Source organism: Danio rerio, chromosome 8 (genome assembly GCF_052040795.2).
Source record: "Danio rerio strain M-AB ecotype USA chromosome 8, GRCz13ab, whole genome shotgun sequence".
Classification (NCBI taxonomy): domain Eukaryota; kingdom Metazoa; phylum Chordata; class Actinopteri; order Cypriniformes; family Danionidae; genus Danio; species Danio rerio.
Genome location: NC_141028.1, coordinates 21,481,212 through 21,491,419, shown reverse-complemented (window position 1 = coordinate 21,491,419; position 10,208 = coordinate 21,481,212). Strand labels below are relative to the sequence as shown.

Sequence of the window (10,208 nt, the reverse complement as noted above, 5' to 3'; positions counted from 1 at the left end):
AACACCAGATAAATAGATCACATAGACAGACCAACAGATGGGTAGATAAATCAGACAGACAGCCAGATAGAGATTAGACAGACACACAAAAAAATAAAAATAAATAGACCAGACAGCGAGATAGATCAGAAAGACAGATCAAACAGCCAGAGAGATGGATGGATGGATGGATTAGACATATAGATCAGACAGACAGATATGAGAGTGAATGTCGATCAAGGGACTGGATGTTTAATGGTGTTTTTTTAAGTGAAACAGCTGTAAAAAGGACTCATTTCACCATATCAATTTGTAAAGGTTTTCCTTTATTGTGTTCCATCTCTATTTTAATCAATTGTCTTGGATTTTTCCAATACACAGGCGTTTGTTCTCAAAATCACAAATTTAAAATCAACAAAATACTAAGACGAAACATTTACTTCATTCTAGCATACTGTATGCATATGTTTGGTGAACATGAAAATAAAGTACAATGGCATAAAAAAACCCAAATCATAGAATTATATACAGCACATATAAAAATAGCTTTGCATAACATTTGGGTGAAAGTACGATACGCCAAAAGCTTTTCTTTGATCTCTATTTGGTACACTAAAGATCATACTGCTGAAGGGCCCTTAAGTGCTACAGGATATTAACCAATAAAAACAATACGCCATTTGGAGCCTATAGGACATAAAGGGTTCTGTTTGCATAAGAAGACTCTTAATATTGACCTTGAGTACAAACAATTTGACTGACCCACCCATCTGAACAAATACCTCATACAGGGAGTTCATAAGACTATTTTATCGCCACTCTGGTTAACCGATGCATGCATTTCTAAATACTATTATGAGTGTTTATTTGGTGTTTAAGAGACCCATGGGTTTATTGTGCAAAACACAGTTGAAAAATGTGATTGTACTAAACAGGTTTATAAAGCTTTGCTCAAAAACACAAGACAGAAAAAAGTCAAACAGTACATTTAAATGTATAAAGTATGATTTCTTAATTAACGAGTGATTCAAGCGGTTGCACAGACAAGCTGATTGTATTGAAGATAACACATGGCATGTAAATAAAATAACTAGCTAAACCGCTCAGAATATTAATATACAGTAACACAACAAAGGCAGAACAATAAAATAGTAACAATGGTTACAAATGCATTGTAAAAGGCACTGATAATATAATTTGTGGAAAACATTTGCTTTTCTGCTTCGGCTTGACGACGGCTGCTGGAATTCCTCTTCAAACCTCTGTCATGTTTGTGCGGCCACTGAATACTGCAAACCATTTCAACAGAAACAAAGAGGAGCCCATTCATATTTACACACCGCCTTTACCTCACTAGCAAAGCAGAGGTGAAACCGTAACAGACAACATGGAAACACATAAAACAAAGAGTAATATTTTAACTATGTACACCACAGTTTAGCTCTCTGAACCACACATGAATGAATGAGATGTATGCGGGCACGAGTGTGAATCACCAATCACGTGCACAAATAAGTACCAAATCATTTAAGAAACATTTCATCACTACAAAAAAAAGATGCAGGTTGATCTATACAAAAAACCCCAGCAAACAATTTTGATTAATAGACGTCTAATAGACATCTAAACGTAGACAGCTTGGCTGAACTTGGGCTGTCAGTGAAAATAGACATCTAAAAATAGCCCAAAACTACACTGTAAAAAATGCAGGGTTCCTCACAATTCTTTTATGTTGTTCCAGCACAAATTGATTAAGTTAACCTAATACTTTTAACAAATTTATGTGGATTGAACATAAAAATATTAGGTTGTCCCAATGAAATCTCAAGAATTGTGTTGATTCAGCTCATTTTAAATAAGTAGTTTGAACGAGTTTTTTTTTTGAGTGTACACTAGTCGTCAAATAGACAGATTAGGAAGACTTGATAAGTGTAGCTATTCATGTGTAGTCTAGATTGGGTCTATTTTCTGACGTCTATTAGATTTTCACTGTCAGCCCAAATTTAGCCTTGTTTTAGCCAAGACGACTATGTTTAGACATCTATTAGACATCTATTAAAAACAAAAACTGCTTGCTGGGACAAAACACATGAAAGCTGACCCAATACATAAAAAAGATGAATTAAATAATCAAAGATTAGTTCTCGCAAAATTAAAGATCTTTATTTACGCATCTTCGTCTGCTTTCAAACTTACAATATGACTTTTTTTTCATCTGTGGAGGATGTTTTGAAGAAAATATTCTTTTCATTATACACTAGACCTTAATGGAGTCTTGTTTTTTTAGTCCCACAGATGAAAGTCATGCATGTTTGGAATGATTTGAAAATGATTAAATAAAGAATATTTCAATTTTTGAGTGAACTATTCCTGTAACTTGATGATGTTTGCCTTCAACACCAACAAAAAAATGACATATTAAAAGTTCCTTCAAGGTTTGACTTAAATTTGAAATTTTCAGTACCCCCAAAATGAGACTCCTTACTTTTGGCAGTGTGATCGTTCAATGGTAACATTGCCTCAGATCGCAGATGGCTGTAAACAGGAATCCCGAATGGTTTTGTCCTTTGGAATAAAATATTGGGGCTGTTGGGAATTTACAATATGTAATAACTTCACAGTCAACATGCAGAGCGTAATAAAGACATAAAGAGTGGAGGATAAGATGGTTTGCTGCTGAAGAGAGAGAATCAATACACTCTCAAAGGTCTGAGTTTTTATGCGTACACACTGCTGCGCTGGGACTGCTGGGACTGTGTTGGCTGCGCGGCCTGTGATGGGGGCTGCAGCTGGGCCTGTTCGGGAATGTGTGTGTGGCAGGAAGGTGGCATTGTGTGTGGGTTTCCTAGAGGTGTGGGGCTTGTGGTGACATCGGACCAGTCTGAGTTGGAGTGTGGGGACGAGGAGGACCAGGGGTCGGGTGACTCTGGTGAAGGGGTGAGGTAGGGGTGTTCGCTGGGTTTTTGTGCTGGATGTCCAGGGGTGGTTCCCTCAGAGCCGGCAGTGGCGTAGCTGTGCTGGGAAGGTGGCGTGGGGTACTTATCCACAGGGCTCTGACGTGGCTGATAGGACACCACCTGCCGTGCTTGGCCATCAGGCAGCCCATGCTGGAGTGTGTGGTTGTGAGCATGAGAAGGGTGCTGAAGGGCGTGAGATAGGCTGTGCTGCATGCTCACGTCAGGAATGGGGTACATCATACCCTGGCTGCAGTGTAGATGCTGAGCCTGTGGCTGATTTTGCCCTTGGGCCTGCATCTGCCCCTGTTGTGGCTGCTTGAGGAGGCTCTGCCCGCTGCCGGTCGGCATCATCTGGAAGGTGACAATTGGCGGGAGTTGTTCACGGCTCATGGTGACGTTCATTGGGGCGGACATGCCTGGGCTGTGGTGCTGCTGCATGCCACTATGGCCTGCACTCATTTGGTGGTGTGGCATGAGGCTAAACATGTGGCCATTGTAGCTGTGTTTAGACAAACCCACCCAGCTTTGCTGCTGGCCCAGCATGTGACTCACCGGGGGCAGCATGGGCCTCGCTGACTGGCTGCTAAGCAGAGGTGGAGAATTGGCCGTGCTGGAGGTGGCCACGGGCTCTCCGGCATATGAGTGTGGAGACTCTAGGGAATCCACAGGAGACATGGTAACTGAGCTCTCGGAGAGACCACCAGCTGCTCTGCTTACATTCCCTCCAGCTGTGGTCACCGGCACCACACTTGGCCCCTCTCCTCCGGTTGGTTTCTTCCGTCTCTTGGCTTTCATTTCTTTCAGATCTTTGGCTGTCCCGGCTGCTACACCATTTGCTTTTCCTCCAGCTCTGCGGTTCTTTTTGCCCTGTGGTCCAGGACGCATGCCGAGGATGTATCCTGTCCCGTTTGTGCCACAGACCATCGATGAGTGCCCTCCACCATTTCCTACATGGTTGGGCCCGGAGTGTGGGCTGTGCACCAGGTTGTACTCATCCAGCAGACGCACAATGTCATGATGCATTCGCTCTTGTGCGGTGTCACGCGGCAGGCGGTCCAGGTGATCGGTGATGTCACGGTTTGAGTAATGGTCAAGCAGAATTTGAGCAGCCTCAAAGCTGCCTTCTCTAGCCGCCAGAAACAACGGCGTCTCCTCCTACACCACAGAACAAACAGAGGTGAAGTGTTTGGCTGACATACAAAACATTTTTGTGCTTAAAAAGCGACTAAACATGCACATAAGCAAACAGACGTGAAAGAGCACCTTGTTGTCCTGCATGTCTCGGTTGGCTCCATTTTTGAGCAGCACCAAAGTGGCATCCACATTATTCACAGCAGCAGCCCAGTGCAGAGCTGACTTGCCTGAAAATGAGACCAACTAGATTGACCTGGGTATCTTTTTTATTTTCTGATTCATTTGATTTTTTTATATTTATTAAAAAAAATTATACTTTGTTGTACATTCATATGTGTTTTCATCTTACCATGATCGTCCACAGCATTAACGTCTGCATGGCAGTGCACCAGTTCCTCCACCATGCCTTCCACTGCCAGTCTGGCTGACAGGATGAGAGGTGTTGTTCCGTCATTCATACGGGCATCAAGATCAGTGGCACGGTTCCGGATGAGAATCTGGACATCAGAAACACATTTCAGCAATGATTAGTATGTGCACACACAAATTCTGAAAATGTCTTACATGAACCCTGAATAAAGATGGATAATATAAATGTAATATCTGTATAGTGCAATAGCTGTGTACATTTATAACCATTATTAAGATCATAGATATCCACTTGTTAAGTGTGATGTCACGCGAAGCGGCTTCCGGGTCCAAGCGCTACATTAAACTGTATGGGGAGACTCATCAAATGGTAATAATAAACGTTTACAAAGCGATGTAATACTTTCGAAAATCACGATCGCAATGTATATAACCATGCCTTATATTTGATGGCCAGAAAGTGATAAATTCTTTAAAAATTGTTACAATTTTGGTGGCGATGCAGTGGCACAGTAGGTAGTGCTGTAGCCTCACAGCAAGAGGGTAACTGGTGCGAGCTTCGGATGGGTCAGTTGGCGTTTCTGTGTGGAGTTTGCATGTTCTTCCCGCGTTCGCGTGGGTTTTCTCCGGGTGCTCCGTTTATCGCCACAGTCCAAAGACATGCGGTACAGGTGAATTGGGTATGCTAAATTGTCCATGGGGGTATGTGTGTGAATGAGAGTGTAGGGGTGTTTAATGAGTTGCTGCTGGAAGGGCATCCGCTGCATAAAAACGTGCTAGAAAAGTTGGCGGTTTCATTCTGCTGTGGCGACCTCAGATTAATAAGACTAATGAGACTAAGCCGAATAGAAAATTAAGGAATGATTAAATTTTGGTATTTGTGAAGCAGCAAGTTTATAGGCTGTACACCATGATTTTATATAAAATTCACTTTAATATGTGATAGGACTAAAAAGTGGCCATAAACAAACATTTTCTCTATTCAAATGAGTAGCGGCTCAGACTCAGAAACAATATTCAATACATCACCGATACGTCACGGCTTAACAACCGTGTAAACTGCATTTACACTGCATGCTTCAAGTGACTCAATTACGATTTTTTTCTCTCCCACGTGGCACATATTGGATATGGCCCATGTACTGTACGTGTAAGCAAGAAAAAAATCACATGGATTCCAATTTACTTAAATTAGATTCAGGCCTTGATCATATGTGGAAAAAAATTTTCTCATTTGAATCAGATCCGTGCCCTTGTGTCTGCATTGTAAGCAGGTAGATCGGATTTACACAGGTCAATGTGAGTCTCATATCATTAAAAACCAAAGAGAATAACATCACCACTGATGCTTTCATTTTGGAACAGACTTCAGCAGATTCCCATACATTAAATCTCATACATGAGGACTAAAAAAAGCTTTTATATTGTCATATAGCAAGTTATTATTGCATACTATATTGCATATTATATAGCATTATTATTGTTTTTATTACTGTTTTATCCTAGAACGTTGATTGTTAAATGTACAGTGTATTCTGATCTATTATTATTTTTTATTGATATGTGAATAATGTATATATATATATTTTTTTTTTTTTTACTACTACTACTACTACTACTACTACTACTACTACTACTCTTTACTTTGTTTACTGTGTTTTTTATTATATATGCATGCTCTTTTCTTAATGTAAACTTTATAAATGCTTTGGCAATACATCTGTATCATTTGTCATGCCATTAAATATAAAACTGTAGCATACGTCACATGCATAAATCACGCCATGGACATTACATTAAGATGCCTACTGGTTTAAAAAGGTCTAGATTAGAAGATGGCAAAATGACAATTTTTTTTGTCATAAAATATAGTACAACAACTTGTCTAATAGAGTTTAAAAAACTGAAACTCTGCAATCAGACTAAATAGAGAAATGGAGAAAAAGTCAAGCGCTCTTTTATTATCAGCTGTCAGTCAGCGCCTGCTCTTTTTTTCCTGGTCATTGCGTCTTGCTGTGTGCAGTGTAAATACAGACAATTGGATACGAGTCACTTTTAAAAGATAATCTATTTTTATTGTTTTATTTAAAAAAAATCTAAACGGAATAGACCAACAAGATCTGCAGTGTAAAAGCAGCCATAGAGATTTTTTTAAAGAAACAAGTCGCACGAATAACATAAAAGCAAGTATAAGCATAACTAAAAACACCAAAAAAATAGCATCAAGGTATTCTTTAAAAAATGTATATAGCAATTTAGTAGAAAAAAATCTACTAAAAAATACACAATTTTTAAAACATTTAAAACATGGTTAAAATAGTAGTATTATTACAAATAAATAATAGTTTTATTTATTGTATATAAAAAATAAAAATTTTTATAAAATTTTTTTTTTTTCTAAATACTCTTTAGTGCCATTTAAATACCATAAAATTTCATTAATGTACTGCAAATTTGTTTTATTTTAATTAGATTTTAAATATTCAAATTTGAAAATTCTACAATTTTTGCATGATTACCAGTGGGGACCCTGAAAAACTAATGTATCATATGAATAAAAGCACATGTCCTTACCTGGAAAACTCCTTGAGCATCTGCTGCTACGGCCGCATGAAGAGGTGTACGGCCCATGTTATCATGAGCATTGGCATCAGCACCAGCGTCCAGCAGTCTCTTGGCAGCATCTGCTCGAGCGTATCGTGCAGCGAGGTGAAGTGCAGTCTCCCCGGTGCGATCAGTCTGGGCATTGAGCGACGCACCCTGGCCAATTAAGTCGGTAATGACGTTTGTGCCAGGCTCGTCAGCACCACTTTCCTCCTCCTCCTCTCCTAGCATGCTGCCACAGTCAGGGCTGCTACCATTTCTTAGAGATGCCAGCATGAGAGGAGTGAAACCATCTACGAACATTGAAAAGAATACAGGGTTAGTCAAACTTCTGAAGGGGAAACACAGACATGAAAACTGCCTTTTTCAAACTGAAATAAGAAATGATGAGTCTGTCCATTGACCTGGCCCTTTAACATTGACGTCCAGACTCTCCATGTCGTTGTCTGCCTGAGGGGGGGTGAGTGTGATGTCAGCAGCTTTATGATGCTGCAGGGTCCACTCTCTCCTGTCCACTCCATCCACTCCAACAGGAAGCAATGGCTTATCCTCCATCTGTGGGGTTAGAGGGATGCATTCAGGTAGATCAAAATCATACTAAAGATGTTCAAATGTCATCTTTAGGGCTGTAAAAAAGCTGTCTCACTCTAGGTTTTTTAGGAAGATGATCTTCTTCTGACCAGTGATGGTTCGAACTGCAATCCAATAATCCTCCATCCTGTGGCTTCTGCATGCTCCTGGGAGAAAGAGGTCAGAGGGGAAAGGAATGATTGAAGATACCAATTAACAGGTAAAAAAAAAACATCAAAAACAGCTTCAGGATGTGATGCCTTTAAGGTACCATAATATCAATTGTTTCATAGTAGCACAAAAATCTCTTTTTTGATGGTAAATGAACTAAAGTAAACAAAAAATACTGCAAACTTTTACTAAATACTATTTATAATTATTAATATTATGTAAAATGTAAATATTAAGCCAATTATATATACCCCAAAATGATTGTATTTAGGAGATTAATGCTCATGAAATGTTGCTCATCAATGGGAAAACCTGTGATTTTGTGACAGTTCAAAATAACAGTAAAATATATATGAAATTGTCCTATAAAATCTATTTTACTTCAACAGGTACTTTTTAATCACATCACTGTCACAGTTTATTAATAGGGAACTTTCCAAGAGGACGGCACCAAATATCCTGAGATCATTGTGGAGTTCAGGTGAACACTTACTTCATGCCAAAGTCATCCTGTCCCACTGGCTCCCTCCGCTTGCTCTCTTTGTTTGGCAGAAAGCCATCAGGAAGCCACAGAGTGCCGTGCTTGCGTTTGCGCTTGGCAGCCAAAACACCCAGCACCAAAATGAGCAGGATGATGGCAGCAGCCACAGCAACCAGGTACAGGAAATTAAACCCAGTTTCTTTAGGTGGCTTGGCTGAGGTGGAAGAGGACAGTTAACAGTTTATAAAGAGAGAACAACTTAATAAAACCTCTATTTCATTTTGTAGACTAAGGAAGGGTACTGAAAAATGTTGTTGCATGACTAAATTAGTGCTAAATTATATTTTGGAGTATTGATAAGGCCATTGGTTCTGCATTTGTTGTAGGATAAACTAAAACAAATACATTCCCAAACTATTACTGCTAAATGAACATTACTTTGCACGTTTTATCTCACTATTTTTAATTTGTGATCTTTTGTGCAAATAGTTTATTTGCAAGTCAAAAGTGTGCTGTCTCACATGTGAAATATGTGTCTGTCAAGCACACACATACACACACACACACAAGCTTATGCTTTATAGACCTTTTTCTTGGCTGCTGCATAGAGGGCGCCATAGCGACCATTGCTTTAGGTAGAATATTTAGAAATTTCATTTACACCGTTAACAATAGGTAATTTGCGCTCCGAAAATGGGTTTCTAATAGATTACAGTGTTTTTGTGAAGCACAAACTTAAAAATGTGTCTGTTAAAGCCGTAATAATCTGTCAGATGTGGTTCAATCGCGTCAGAAATAAGAAAAAAAACATTCTCCTAGTTCACGTGTTTGCCGTCAGAAATACAGTGTGTGTGTGTGTGTTCCTGGCCTGTCAGCCGTTAGCTCAGTGGCTCTTCAATACACACACACGCACACACACACACACACACACACACACACACACACACACACAAAATACTTCACTGCATTATAGAGCAAACCAGATTACTGGCATGAAACTTAACAGGTAACGTTATGTAAGCCATGCAATTTACAAAAATAATCAATAAAAGTAAGTTATTGATACTCTTCTGGCTGATTTGCGGTTCATTCTAATCGCTAGCCGTTTGTTTCATTTCGTGTGTTGTTTTTACCACGGTTTGTGTTTTTCTGTCATTTTGAAATGACTGTAGCCTATATTTTCACTTTGTCACAATTTTTAAATCAGTGTGTTAGTGTGACAGTACAGGCTACACGTGTGTCAAACATTTTGGTAAATTATATTTGTTTGGGCTGGTTATATATTTGAAAGAAAGAGAAACTGTTGACTTTAGCGATGACGAGGCTTCATTTAAACGGCAGAAGATGCCGCCTGACATTGAGGTGAAAATGCCTCACAGCAGCTGTTTTCCATACTATTAGATAACATTTCTTTAAATAATCAGTCCAGGAGATGGTGCTGATGGACAACAGAATTAGTGATAAAAATGATAAAAGCAGGTAAAATAGATTAAAACTATAGTTTCAAAGCTGTCCAAATGTGACCGTTTACAGCTGCCGACCGGAAGTTCTAAGCACTCTCCTTGCGCATACACACAAAGCATAATGGGTAATTTTGTGTTTAAAGAAAAGTCTCTATAGAGTGATGATGGTAAAGAAAATCAAACTTTCACAGATGTAACTAGGGTTTCACAAAGGTACTTATGAATGAAACCCACTGTCTTCAGAAAAGTCTGAATGGTATTTTCTTTTAAAATGTACAATAACAACCTTTTTACTAGTTGTTTTGTTTACAACACTAAACAAGAAAATCTAATTCCTTCTGTTCTATAAGTGCCACCTACAGGCAGAGATTTTTTGTATATGTATGCAGCAAAACGTAATAAAGCACAATTTCACAAAGCTAAAGTCAGACCATTAAGTTTTTACTTCATATATTTAAAGCATTCGGTCTAAATTAAATG

At 39.1% G+C, this 10,208-nt stretch overlaps 1 protein-coding gene across 1 annotated transcript in view; it reads right to left on the bottom strand.

Moving 5' to 3' along the window:
- Positions 1-284: 284 nt before the first annotated feature.
- notch2 (notch receptor 2) overlaps positions 285-10,208 on the bottom strand; it is a 70,794-nt gene continuing 60,870 nt past the window's right edge. Inside the window, exons 28-34 of the mRNA NM_001115094.2 lie at positions 8,278-8,479; positions 7,690-7,780; positions 7,448-7,598; positions 7,014-7,336; positions 4,420-4,567; positions 4,200-4,297; positions 285-4,091 (exon numbers count right to left, since the gene is read on the bottom strand). Of these exons, the coding sequence (NP_001108566.2) occupies positions 2,697-4,091; positions 4,200-4,297; positions 4,420-4,567; positions 7,014-7,336; positions 7,448-7,598; positions 7,690-7,780; positions 8,278-8,479 (2,408 nt within the window). The 3' untranslated portion in view covers positions 285-2,696. The remainder of the gene's footprint in view (positions 4,092-4,199; positions 4,298-4,419; positions 4,568-7,013; positions 7,337-7,447; positions 7,599-7,689; positions 7,781-8,277; positions 8,480-10,208) is intronic.